The sequence below is a fragment of the Poecilia mexicana genome, unplaced genomic scaffold (assembly GCF_051168715.1).
Source record: "Poecilia mexicana isolate PSO_F unplaced genomic scaffold, ASM5116871v1 scaffold_4, whole genome shotgun sequence".
In the NCBI taxonomy this organism is placed as follows: domain Eukaryota; kingdom Metazoa; phylum Chordata; class Actinopteri; order Cyprinodontiformes; family Poeciliidae; genus Poecilia; species Poecilia mexicana.
The window spans coordinates 30991252-31005906 of record NW_028263373.1 but is presented as its reverse complement, the minus strand read 5'-3'; the positions used below and the strand labels follow the sequence as shown (position 1 = coordinate 31005906).

The 14655-nt window shown below is 38.0% G+C and overlaps 1 protein-coding gene across 2 annotated transcripts in view; it reads left to right on the top strand.

The window, feature by feature from the left end:
• Window positions 1–14655, top strand: part of LOC106909087 (epidermal growth factor receptor substrate 15-like 1) — a 161602-nt gene that overhangs the window by 99480 nt on the left and 47467 nt on the right. For both annotated transcript variants that reach the window (XM_088005198.1, XM_088005197.1), the window contains exons 16-17: window positions 965–1162; window positions 3601–3780. In XM_088005198.1, coding sequence (XP_087861324.1) covers window positions 965–1162; window positions 3601–3780 — 378 coding nt within the window. The remainder of the gene's footprint in view (window positions 1–964; window positions 1163–3600; window positions 3781–14655) is intronic.

Sequence of the window (14655 nt, the reverse complement as noted above, 5' to 3'; positions counted from 1 at the left end):
GAGCTTAATTGACCAAGCTAAGACAGTCCTCTTGACGCTGATTGGCTGTCTTCAACCGGGTGCAGTCCATTTCTTTAGATGGCGATAGTAGCATTGGGACGAGGCAGAGGAGTTTTTTTTCACAGATTATCTGTCTCATATACCATCACGACATTGTGACAATTTTAATGCACACAATATTTTAGTAGTTTAGTTAACAGCTACTTATTTAGTGAGCTTGCTTATTAAAGTATTTTAACTACCAAATTTAAGGTTAATTTATTTTTGTTAAAATGTTAAAGAGAAGTAGAACGTGCTTTTTGCTGTATGTGTGATCAAAAATGCCTCAGACAGGTATTCATAAATAATAACTGAGAATGAGAGTGATTGAGGGCAGACAGATACGCTAACCAGTTATCTACTGAAGTCTTGTCCAGTCTAACCCAGTTGATTCTAAACCAATGACTCAAATCTGATTTTCCACCTATTTTTGTTCTCTTAAACTAGCACTCAGACAAATAGTTAGACCCCTTTACAGGCACCCAGACTTCCCAATGAATGTTCATTTTTTACCTCTGGACGTGTTGGCTCTCTCAGGGTATTCTGGCTTCCTCCCACTGTCCAAAAGCCTGCCAGATTGATTGGCTACTTTAAAATTTCCATTTGGTGTGAGTGTGCGTATGAATGATTATGCGTCTCTGTGTTGTAAAATAAGTATTTAACAAATGTAAGAAATACTTTTGTTGTAAGCCCATCACTTAATGTATATATCGTCTAATTTGCTTAATTTATGGCAATAATATATTTGTTGGTAACGGTAACTAAATTACTGATATTTTTAAAAATGTGTTATTATTATCATCATTAATAATAACTTCATTGTACACTACATATGAAAAAAATACTTCCAGTGTAAAACATACACTCTGCAAGCACTAATGTAATTTCTTATGAATAAGAAATTATGAATTTCTTTTTGCTATAGATCTCAACTCTTCAGAGACAAATCCACTCTGAGGAGTCAGATTTGCAAAATCAGGAGGAAGAGCTTAGCCGAGCACAGGCTGACTTGGACCATCTACACCAGGAGGAAAGACAACTGGAACAGAGCCTGGCTGCTGGCAAGATTCAACTGGAAACCATCATCATTTCACTGAAGTCGACTCAGGACGAAATCAACCAAGTAGGAGTCGTTCTCTGTTTTCTGTTTTGATTAATTATTTTTATTACTACTACAATAGAAAATATTGAAAACATTTTTACCATGGGGACGTGTTAAACTAAGGTGTGTCCTCTCATTAGCATTACAGGTGTCTTCAAGCTGAAAATCAGCTAGTTTGACTGAGTCAGCATAGTGACACTACATCACAAGCAACACTACATCAAGCACAGTGACATAATGCTTTTGGCATTTAAAAATAACACAAAACAGTTTAAGAAAACCTTCACACAAGACCTCGTTTATTTATTTATTTTACAATTTTGTTATTGCTTCTTTTTTAAATAGCAGCTGATTAAACTGAATGTTACAACCTTGACATGATTATAAGAGTTGTTTTTACCGAGAAATCGATCAGAAGCGCCGTGAAAATTCCAAATATATTTTAGCTGGCTGAAATAATCTGTTCGCCCTCCATAACGTGGGAACAAATTAATTTACCTGCAAGTCTAACTGTGTTTATTCCTCTTTTCATCAACAACAAATCCTGTGGATTTGGTGACATTTGATCATTATTTGCCAAAGTTAAAGGAGGGGAACCATATATTTTAGCTGTCTGAAATAATCCATTCCCCCCATAATATGGGAAAAAAATAATTTACATGCAAGTTCTTAACTCTGTTTTTTCCTCTCATCATCAACAACAAATCCTGCGAGTTTGAAGACATTAGCTAAATTTTTGCCAAAGTTATGAGGGGGGAATCAGATATTTTAGCCATATGAAATAATCTGTATCCCCTATAACATGGGAAAAATTACCTGCAAGTCCTTCACTGTGTTTAATCTTCTCTTCATGAACAACAAATCCTGTAAATGTGGTAATATTTACTGAATATTTGTCAGAGTTATTAGGAGGGAACCAATTGTTTAACCCTCCTGAAATAATCTGTCCCGCCCCTACAAAGAATAGGTTATTTCAGACAGCTAAAATATATGGTTCCCTCCTCATAATTTTGGCAAAAATTGAGCAAATGTTTTCAAACTTACAGGTTTTATTGTTAATGATGAAAGGAATAAACACAGTTAAAGACTTGCTGGTAAATGAATTTGTTCACAAGTTATACAGGGGGAACAGATTATTTCCGGCAGCTAAAATATATGGTTCCCCCCTCATAACTCTGGCAAAAGTTGAGCAAATGTTTTCAAACTTGCAGGATTTATTGTTGATGAAGAGAGGAATAAACACAGTTAAAGACTTGGTAGTAAATTAATTTGTTCCCCTGTTATGAAGGGGAACAGACATTTTCATCCAGCTAAAATATTTGGTTCCCCCCTCATAACTTTGTCAAATAACGAGCAAAGTTTTCAAACTTACAAGACTTATTGTTAATGATGAAAGGAATAAACACAGTTAAAGACTTGCTGGTAAATTAATTTGTTCCTATGAAATGGAGAGGGAACGGATTATTTCAGGCAGCTAAATATATGGTTTTCCCCCTAATAACTCTGGCAAAAAAATGAGCTGTTATAAAAATCACAGGATTTGTTGTTGATGATGAGAGGAATAAACACAACTGCAGAGTTTGTGAAAAAATAATTAACTATAAATTTCTCTTATCCAGTAATCTGTCATATTTAACATTAGAAGGGTATATTCCAGAAAGCCTACTCTCATCTTTTCAGGAAGTCTAATCTGCATGCCCTGCTACCAGCCAGCTTCCCTCCTATTATATTAGCAATGAAAAATTATAAATACATACAATGTGTTGGAAAACTGTGTTTGTTGACTTTTTTGTCAGGCTTGAGTGACAAAAGTAGGAACAAGACCTATTCTTTTGGTCATTAAAAACAACACAAAACAGTGAAGAAGACCTCCACACAAGACCTTGTTTATTTAATTATTTTACAAATTTCTTATTGCTTCTTTTTTAAACAGAAGCTGCCCATTAAACTGAAAGTTACAACCTTGACATGGTTTTATGAGTTGATTTACTGAGCAATCAATCAGAAGCGCAGTGAAATGAACAGATCCACCTCTCTGGCTTCAATAAGGGTTCCCGAGTCCAGACCTTCAGAGGCCTCCACTAAAGCCTGAATTGTAACAGCAACCATAGCTCTATTACAATTTTTAGTAACTAAAGGTCCCAAAAATGGAAAAAAAAAAAAAAAAAAAAAAACTGAACATAATGCATTCCTGGGTGATAAAAATAATTTTACTGCATAGATGAGTTTTATTGTTTTGGTTATAAAAAAATTAAGAAGATGATGATTAAAAAGACATGCTATACTTATTCTTTTGTATTTTTCTTGAGCTACTTAAATTTTCACATTTAGTAATTTATGGATGCATGAACACCTGAAAACATTTACTCTTCTTGGCTGCACAAAAAAAGCCGTTCAGAAAACATGGGTGTGAAAAAGATGGAAGGTTTTGTATGAATATGTGTTTTTGTATTCTCCAGGCTCGCGGGAAGTTATCCCAGATTCAGGACTGTCAGCAGGAGATGTCTAAAGGAATAGAGCGGTTCAGCAGCACCTTAAATGGTACCAATGGAGGCAGTATGACAAACCTGGCCGACATGAGCGAAAGCTTCAATGACAAAGAGAGCGGAGGCTTTTCAGCTGCAGGGAAGGGAAGACAGGTCAGGAAATGTATACATTCCATTATAGATCACATGTTCCTATTTTAATAAAATTATGTATTACAAAAATTTAGGATGTAATAATTTCCGACTAGGATTCCTTATTCTCTCATTCCTTTTCATCAGGTCTTTAACTCATAATGTGTTTTTAAATGTTGCAGAAAGGTTTTCATTCATCCATATTTATGTGCACTGACAGAAATATGGCTGTTGAAAATTGTTAAAATATTTTTTCAAGACTTGCAGGAACTTAGGGTCTTTCTTAATGTAATATTGTGAAATGGATGACATAAATACACTGGTATAGTTTTGTTCCATGGCTTGTCTATCATTGGCATTTAAAAATACACTGTTGTATTCCAGGATTGAAGGCTTTTTTTATTGTCATACCAGCTCACTTTTGCTTGTTAGTGGTATGAAATTTGGACTCAGGTCCCACTTTAAGAAGCCTAATAAATAAATATAACTAAATAGGTCTGCACAGGAAAGCAGTTGGTAGCATAGTTGCCTTGCAGCAAGAAGGTCCTGGGTTTGAATCCCAGCCTAGAGTCTTTCTGCATGGAGTTTGCATGTTTTCCATGTGTCTACATGGGTTCTCTCCGGGTACTCCGGCTCTGGCTTCCTCCCTCAGTCCAAAACATGATTGCCAGGTTGATTGATCTCACTAAATTTAGGTGTGAATGGTGTGAGTGTGTGTGCATGATTGTCTTTTCGTTCTGTGATTCCCTCTGATGGACTGGTGACCAGGGTAGGTACCCAGCTAGGTCTACCCTCAATTAATGTGTCGCCTCAAATATGGTTGTAAAATGACTATGATGCTCGATTCTGGTTTTTATATGTTGCCGTAGCCAATTAATAATGTAGTTAAAATAACACCTCTGTGACTCGTAACCCAAGTCACTGAATTTTAACCTGGGCAAATTCCAAGAATCTTTGGTGAAAAAGAGGACAGCGACCGTGAACAAGTGTGGTCCGTAGGAGCTAATTTCACTCTGGCCACTTAAATTAGCCTGTGGAATGAAGCGAGTTGTGTCACTCGGATAAAGGTTGTTAATCCCAAGTGAATCTCCTCATCTAAATCCAGCTAAAAGTTTCTTCATGAACTCTGTAGTGGGCTGGAGCTGGATGAGGTATTAACTCTCCTCTCATTAGAGGCAAGAGGATACCTACGACAATGACATTGTGGCACCCGAACAGGTGAGGTGGGGCGTGCGACATGTGGCACCTGAAAAAATCCCTGGGTGGTCATGATCTAAAAATAGATTGTCTAGTCAAGTAGTGAACGGCAGAGAAGGGTTCACTAGTGTAGGTAATCTGAAAGAGTATGATTACCAGTGACTCCTGTTAAGAGACTGTTTACTGAAGAAGTGAATGGCAGAAAAGACTTTCTTGGTTTAGGTAATCTGAAATGGAGTAAGGTTACCGGTGATTGACCTGGCAGGCCATAGTCACCACCCTCATAGCTACACAGTATGTAGGTGAGGAAAATTTAGGGAAAAGTACCTTCTAATGCTGATGGATTCAATATCAGGATATGCAACATTGAAGGCTACTACAAAGACAGGCCCTCCCCTGAAGAGAAACTCCTTTCACATCACAGAAAGCAGGGAGGCGAAGACACTTCTCCTTTTTGCCCGGACAAGGGAGGGGGAAAATGGAGCACAAAGTGTCATTTAAAGCAGTGGTGTAAGGACTCACTAGAGCAGGGGTGGGCAATCCTGGTCCTTGAGGGCCGGTATCCTGCAACTCTTAGATGTGTCCCTATTCCAACACACTTGAATCCACCAGCTGAATCACCTCCTCAGTGCAGTCAAGTTCTTCAGAGTCCTGCTAACGACCTCATTATTTGACTCAGGTGTGTTGAAGTAGAGACGCATCTAAAAGTTGCAGGAGACCAGCCCTCCAGGCCTGGAGATGCCCACCTCTGCACTAGAGGGACCCGGAAAATCAGCCACAACACTGGAGTGAGCAGAAAACTCAGATGTTTATTAAAAGATAGCACAGACTGGGCACACTGGATCGTCAACTGCAGCACTGCAGGGGTGGGGGAAGGGCAGTGAGGAGAGATTGGTGACTTGAGAAATATTTCAGAAGGAAACTGCTAGTGTGTGTGGACAATTCACTAACCTGGTCTACCGGTCAAGTACTGAAACGATCGGCCGAGGGACGAAGAAGGGAGCAAATGTTGCACTGATGGAGGGTTCTGGAAGGAGTGCCTGGGGAGGAGAAGTGCAGATGCACCAGCTCCATTTCGGTCCGTGAAGACAGACACAGTCCCCTTCCATGTTCAGCAAAAACCTTGGTTAGATGGGCTGTGGTCATACACGAAGAGGCAGAGAGCAGAGTATCCGTGCCTGTAGGAGTGAGTGGGGAATCTGAAAAAAAGGCGTGGGTCAGGATGCAGATGGACAACCAGCAACAGTCTGACAAGGGCAAGACAAAAGGGCAAAACCAGGGAACAAGAGTGAGGTCACAACAATGAGGACGAGATGAGAGTGCTGGAAAACTACTTGTTGAAAGCGTTTGATAATCTGGCAGCGTGAGTGTGATTGACAGAGGCTTACTCTCCCTCTTGCTCTCGAAGGCGGACACCTTTTTCCTCTGCTCCCTCCCTGCCCTTGTCTGCCCTGCTTGCTGTGTTTTTGTCCCGTCTTTTTCTATATTTTTGGAGCCTTTCTTTGCATATCATCCAAATCTACAAATTGTGGATCTGGTCAACCGGTGTCTCAATGCAATTGATCAAATTTTCTCAGTGAGAAGACTGGGCACAGGAGAGCCCTCTTGTCTTGCGGGGACACACCTGGCGGGATTCACCCTGGATTTATTCATGATAAGAGGATTTCTGCTGTTTGGAGCTTGTGGATTCCTGGATTATCAAAAATTTGTGACAGACTTGGCCCAACTAGCGAACACTTGGACTGTTGGGGACACGAAGACTCTAAAACTTACTAACGAGTTGGAATCAATCTTGGAGAAGTTGCTAGGTCGGTTCAATGGAACGACCAAACTAATTTGGATGATTGGGAACTGAGATGTATCGGAGAAACTTTAGGGAAGATTGAAATTTATAATCTTCCCGACCTAAGACATTCTGTATCTGAATTGGCTTTCCCTATGTGGCCTTGGAAGGGCTGCATATTTCCAATCTCATTGAAGATATGTAAACAACACTCTTCCCACCTCACCCCCTCCTGTATCCATGAAGTTGCGAAGCTGAACGCTCCTAAGGACATCATGCCTTGATAACACCTCTATCGGACTCTGCCAGGAGGCTCAGTAACGTTTCTTCATGGCCCCTTGACGTCACCGCCTTGTTTTGCCCATTGTTTTGTCTGAATGTTGCCATTTGCCCTAATGTGTCCTTTCCTCTTTTTTGTTAGAAACAGTGGAGTACTCCCTATTTAACCCAGAAAAGAATTATTTTAGTTTATTAGTATTATCAGAAATTGTGGAGTACGCACTATTTAGATCAGTGTTATACAGTACAGAAATGGAATCAGAATTAGAATTAGAATAACTACGAACTTGGAATCCAGAAATTCTTAACAGGAACAGTCACTGCTTAGTTTCTATTACTTTTAACCCAGAAAAGGAATTAGATCAGTCATTCTTTTGCTTATTTTATCAGAAAGTGTAGAGTACTCACTATTTAGAAATGGAATTAGATACTTAGCAACCCTGAACAGGAGCACTTAGTTTACATACTTTAGAACAACATTAGATTAGTTTTCTTTCCTTTCGTTTGTTATTTTGTTTGTATTTCCTTTTAGCTCATGTAAAGCACTTTGAATTGCCTTGTTGCTGAAAACGTGCTATATAAATAAAATTACCTTACGAAGGGAAACAGTCAGGGAGGTGCAAGGAATAATGGAAATGAGGGACATGACATTGTTTGGCTCGAAGTAGGTACCGGCAGCGATGCTCTTTCCACTCAGGAATGGGAGAGAACGCATGCTGATCACAGAAAATGCCCTAATTTCCCACCATCAAAAGTCCTTTTCAGAATATTTTTTTTCCAAAAGCAACACTGCTGTGTTAAAGTTCATTGATTTTCCTTTCCAACGATACCAGTTTTATGTATGTTTAAGTAAATAAAACACTTTAAATTTCCCAGTAATTTTCATAAATTTTTTGAAAAGCCGCATTATTTATGCTAATTCGAACGCCCCTCCTGAAAGGCGCTGAAACATTGTCCAAGAAAATCGGTTCGGGCGTCACGAACACATGACCAAATGATCCAACAGTGATATCATATTAATCCTTAAACTATTGGCTTTCTATACATACCCGGTTTGTCAAGGGTTATTTTTTTAGTTTTTTTGTAAATCATTAAAGTATCAAAACTTTGTCAAATAGCGAACGAATTATAAAAAATAAACCCGACAAAATGGGTATAAAAATAAAGATCAATTTGTTAGCTTTAATATAATACTGGAACCACACTTGCAGAATCAATGTGCGTGACGCCCCACGCCTCCTTCCCCTCCCCCTCTTCCACAGGTATGCGTTGTCCTTATTATTTAATAATAATAATAATAAAGCGGATTAGATCCACTGTTTTTATGAGCCACAGGAATTATGCATGATGATCTGTATTTGTATGATTTGGGTTTGTGCTGGTGAGTTTTGTGCGATTTGTGCAACAAGGACATGAAGCGCGTTAACAGACGTGCTCAGTGGCGGTTTCTGATATGGGAGGCATAGGCAACCGCCCAGGGCATCATTATGTGGGTGGCGGCATGATGAAGTGACTGTATCTATACTAAAATGATACATTCTAGACATTTTTTATAATAAACTGTACTTTCTTTGGCACTTTTTCAGATGGTCGATAGTAGGGAATTTTCCATAAAGAAACAATCTCTATTTTCTGCCAACAATATAGAAAAAAACTACTAAAGATAGCCATAAATAAATGTTTTTATCTGATGCTGCAGCCTAATTGACATCTAGGAAGGAAGTTTCAATGAAATGCATTAAAAAATAAACATTGTGGTGCAAGTCAAAAATTCTCTAAAATTAGATTTTTTTTAAAAACAAACAAAAAATCCCTATTTCCTACCAGCAATATCAAGGAAACTATTAAAGATGGCCAAAAATGGATGCCTTTATGTTATTCAGCAGCCTAATTTATCTGTAGTAGAGAAGTTTTATTGAAACCTGATGAAAAATACAAGTTTGGGGAGTGGTCAAAAAATACTTAATTTTGTCAATTTTTGAATTTTTTTTCCCCCATCGGTCAAATTAGCTTTGGAAGCAGTTTTGCGGCCTAATAAATCTTTATTGAACAGTCCCAGACCCCTACAAAAAATTGAGCCTGTTAAGACCACATAGCAGGACGGACAAAATAGTTTTTGGGGCTTGGTTTCAACATATATTTTTTAAAATAGCATCCCAAATATGCCATCTCTGCTGTCAGTGTAAATATTAAAATTTGTTTTATTTTTAAGAATTACATATTTTAAAGAACCTTCATTTTAAAAGTAAACTATTTATACTGTACATATTCATGTTTTTCAATATGATTTATTTATATTTAAAGGATGTCATTACAAATAAGTGTCAAATTTATTTATTTTTTAAGTAATCGGCTTTCAAAAACCCCATCTTTTTCTACTCAAATGTGCGTTTGTGGCAAGGTACACCTACCCCCCAAAATCTCGGAAACCGTTAGAGATAATGGGCTGAATTTTTTTCTGCTCTTTTCTGATAATGCACTTAATAGAAAAATACATTCAGAGTACAAAAAAGATAAAGAAAAAAAATTGGTTGCCGGTACCTACTCGAAGCAGAAGAAACAGAGCACCATGTGAACATCACAAGCATAGCAAGTTAAGGCTCAAGACCAGCATGCAACCATGATAATCAAGCTGGAATTCATCACTTAAGACATTGTAAAGCATTTTTTAATTTTAGTGGATGTACCTGTGAGGCTACTATGCAGTTACCCTGATTGCTTGTCCATTTTTTTCTACCATACCTTTTCTTTCCCTTCACCTTTCTCTCTGAATGTGCTTGGACACAGAGCTCTTAGTTTATTACTTTTAGTTCATTACTTTTAGAGATTGTGGAGTGCTCATTATCTCATATCAACATAAATATTGTAGCTAAATTACATAAACACTGGAGTACTTATTACACCAATTTAGCTTTATACTTGTAATATCGGAGCAAGACCTAGAGAAACTCCTGTTAGTTTACAAAACTAGAAGAAACCTAGAAAGTACCATCTACTTAACAATCCTGAATAACAATCAAACATGGAGAACCAACATCTAGTTTTCAGATATTGAACAAAAATCCAGAGAAACCCCTACTAGTTTATACATTTTGAACTACTTTTTCTTATTAAACATGGGGAACCAATATCTAGTTTTACACTTTTACCCAGAATAACTGGAAACCCCAATTAGTTATACATAGGTCTGTCATGATGACAAATTTTGCTGGGCAACTAATTGTCCCAGAAATTATTGTGATTATTGTGATCATTTTGAGATCATTGTTAACCAATTGCATTAAAATTATCACCTAACAATGCAAATACACCCTCTCAAGGATCAATACATTAATTCAGAAAGAAGATTTAGCACTGGAACTGGAGGACCTCTTAAATATAAAAAATTGGGAAGGGAGTTAGGAGGAAAGGGGCGATTGCATTAGGCACTGTTCACATTCAGATCCTACAGTTGATGCCCCCAGGAAGGAGCCTCCCCACAAGATGGTGCCCAGGGTGGTTGCCCATGTCTCACATACCAGTAGCTGCCACTGCACATCCTTCTATTTTTATTTTGTATGCGTGTTAGCTTACAGTCTAAAAACAAATGCAGTTCAGTTTCATCGTTTACATTTAAACAATAAAATATTAAAATCATGAAAAAAGCATTGGGTTTGATGCTTCTTGGTCAATGAATGTAGTCAGACTTCAGTGTATTTAGTTGAGTGTTGATGCTTTGCAGTTTATTGTCCACAGAAAAAGTTTGTGTGGCTGCCGCATATTTTCACGCCAGGGAAAAAGTGTGCGTATATTTACACAAACTTTGACGGAAAGTTCATTTTTATACATGCCGACTTGTGCGTAAAATATGGCTGCATGTTCTTTGTGCGTACGCCGCTTTATGCATGAGGCCGCAGGTAACTGAGGTAATGGTCATACAGTGACAGGAGACAGCACCACTCTTTTTCCATTAATTTCTGTAGAGTTTGCACGGTGAGGTGACAGTCGTTTGCTCTTATCCTGACGAACGAACAGTGTAATTCTTTCATGTGAAATTTTTAGCTGGCACACACAGATGTGGACAAGCGGGCTAGTGATACTACACAAGAAAGTTGAAAATTGTTCAACTTTCTTGTGTAGAAAGTTGACTGATGTTTTTGCTATCTGTCCTGTGTTTTGGGTTCAGCCCGAGTGGAGGAAAACAGGCTTTTAACTTCCTGTGTGTTACCAAGGAAACGAGGGGGGAGGAGTAACTTGAGGCACCAGAGTTAAGTTTTTTGTCATCCAGTCTCTTTGGTAGACAGAGAGAGAGAGAGACACGACAAAAATAAAAAAAGCAATATTATTACCCTCATTTTATTATTGAGCTCATTCTAATTTATTGTGTGATTAATTGATTTATTGTTTCTCGACAGGACTAGTTATATCTCGCTAATCTTACCAACCATGGAAAACCAACATCTAGTTTTATCAGAAGAAGAATCCAGAGAAACCACTACTAGTTTATAAATTATGGACTACTTATTCTTATTAAGCATGGGGAACCAATTTGCAGTTTTATGCTTTTATTTTGTTTGTTTTTTTGTTTCGTTTTGTGTAAAGGGATCTTCAATTAATGCAGAATTCAAACAATTTTATGAAAAATTATATAGATCAGAGCAAGATAATATGGATAATGCGGTAGAAGGATTTATTGGAGGAATAACACTTCCCATGTTACAAGAACATGACAGAGAATCCCTTGAGGCAGATATCAGAAGCGGAAATATTTCAAGCTTTGATTCTTTACAAAACAACAAGACTCCTGGGCCAGACGGATTTCCTGTCGAATATTATAAAACCTTTTCAAAACAATTGCTGACTCCTCTCACAAACATGGTTAAAGAAGCTTTGGAAAATACAAAATTACCACTCATTGGAAACTGCAGCAATTATTCTACTTCCAAAACCAGACAAGGATAAAAAGAAATGCGACGCGTATAGGCCCCTCAGTCTCCTAAATGCTGATTATAAGATACTATCTAAATTAATTGCTCTTAAACTTGAGAATGTAATACCAAAATTGATACATGCTGATCAAACTGGATTTGTTAAAAATAGACATGGAGCAGATAATGTACGACGGCTGATCCATATAATGAACACAGCTAAAAAAAAACAAATTCCTGTTAATCTCTATGGACGCCAACAACAAAGCATTTGATAGGATTGAACCAAACTTTCTATTTCAAACTTTAGAAGCTATGGGCTTTGGAAAGAAATTTACTCAATATATTAAAACACTATTTAATAATCCAAAAGCTAATGTACTAACCAATAATGTTCTATCTACTGCTTTTTCCTTATCTAGAGGTTGTAGGCAGGCCTGTCCCAGCTCCCCACTGCTCTTTGCACTTGCAATTGAACCTCTAGCTGCTGCTATCCGATCCAACACCTCTAACTGGAATCAAATTTGGTGCAAATGAATATAAACTCTCATAATACGCAGATGACCTTTTGTTATATATAACCAAGCCATACAGCTCAATCCCCCCTCTTTTAGAATGTCTTAAAGCATACAGTGCAGCCTCAGGATACAAATTAAATTACACTAAAAGTAAGATTCTACCCATAAACGTGCAGGATGATATTAGAACTCTTACTAACCCATTAAAATGGTGTAACAATGGCTTTAAATACCTGGGTATCCAAGTGGGTAAATCGGAGGATTACATATTTAAACAAAAGTATACAAATTTAATGGAAAAAACTAAACTTAACTTTCAAAGATGGATGGATCTACCTTTATCGCTCATAGGCAGAATCAATACCATTAAAATTAATACTTTGCCTAAATATATACATCTGTTTCAATGCCTTCCAATAACTATTCCCAAAAAGTTTTTCCATAGAGCTTAACATAATTATGAATTCCTTCATATGGCAAAAGAAGAACCCCAGGGTTAAGATAACCTCGCTACAGGCTCAGTATTCAAGGGGTGGATTGAATCTTCCAAATTTTAGTAATTACTACATTGCCTCTCAGTACAGACCAACTTGGATCTGGCTACATGCAGAAAAAAAGCAAAGCCAGATGGCTCTCAATAGAGCAACATGAGATGAAGCATGTGCCCTTAAAGGATGTTACATTCATAGGCGATAGAAAAAGCCTGGCAACACTGACAACAATAATTTTGAACACATTCACCGCCTGGTAGAAATCTCACTCACTTTTAGATGTAAATATTAAATTCCTTAGAAGAACACCCTTTTGGGTCAACCCTAATCTTTCAAATCATATTCCTGATTCAACATTGCTGGGTTGGAGAAATAGGAAAATTCAAGTAGTAACTGACCTGTATATGATACGCTAGCTAACTTTCAACAATTGAGTAAGAAGTTTGATCTTCCTAAAAACAACTTTTGTCAGGACACTCAGAGGGGACCCGGAAATTCAACCACACACAGGAGTATACAAAAAGGGAAAAAGTTTATTTTTTCATATACTGGTTTCTGCTCAGGGAGAGGTCATCAAACACAGCACTGAGGAGAGAGGGGAGAAGACTGGTGATGCATGGATAAAGGAGGGGTATCTTAGAAATGTTCAGCTTAACTGACCTGTAGAGCAGAGGAACAGAGGGTCTGATGACAGGGAGATGCAGGAAACCAATGGAACAGGGTTCTGTGGAGGCAATGAAGATCTCCATGGGGAGATCCAAAATTCAACACCCAGGGACTTTGTCGATAATCAGGCTGAGGTCATACACAGGAGGACAGAGAGAGCAAACTTAGCTTTGAGGGGCAGGCAGTAATCGGTGGTCGAAAGGCAGAGCTTGGGTCAGGGTCCAGAAATCCAGAATAGAAGGGATCCGTGAGGGGCTTGGCAGGAGGGGTAAATCTGTGGTCAGAAGGAGGGGTTGAAGAAACACTGAAGGCTTGGAAGGAAACACTGGATCTCTACTGGCTCGTGGCTGTCGATAATCTGGCAAAGAAGCAGAGGCTGAGGGGTGTTTAAGTAGGGCAAGGCCCAGGTGGAACAGGTAAGCAATCAGGTGTGGCAGGTGAACTGAATGAGTGCTTAACACAGCATGGACAGGACATGAATCATAACATTTTTTAAATTCTTACAGATCAGAGGCTGGATTAAAGAGAAGTCTAGTGAGACATTTACAGCAATCCCGTTTGAAACCTGCCTTGAATCATATTTATGTCACAAGCTAGACAGTTCAACAAAAGGATTAACGTCCTCTATATGGTATACTTAATGGAACACTACCAATACATCAGGCGGCTAAAAAGCAAAAATGGGAAATGGAAATTGGATGTGTATATGAGGAAGAGGATTGGAGTGGACTATTAGAACAGTCACAAACCATGTTGATTTCTACAAACCATAGACAAACTCAATTTAATATATTCCATAGGACATATTACACTCCGTATAGATTGAATAAGATGGACAACAAAATTTCTTCCAAATGTCAGAGATGCAAGGTGACCGATGGGAACCTTCTGCATGGTATTGTCCAATAATAGAAAACTTTTTGAAACACATGATTGAGATCACATCAAGAGTTGTAGGACATCAGATTGAACAAGAACCCAAGATGTGGATTTTAGGAGATTTAACAACTATTAGAATAAATTATTAAGAAATACTTTATTCTTCTTGCAAGCAC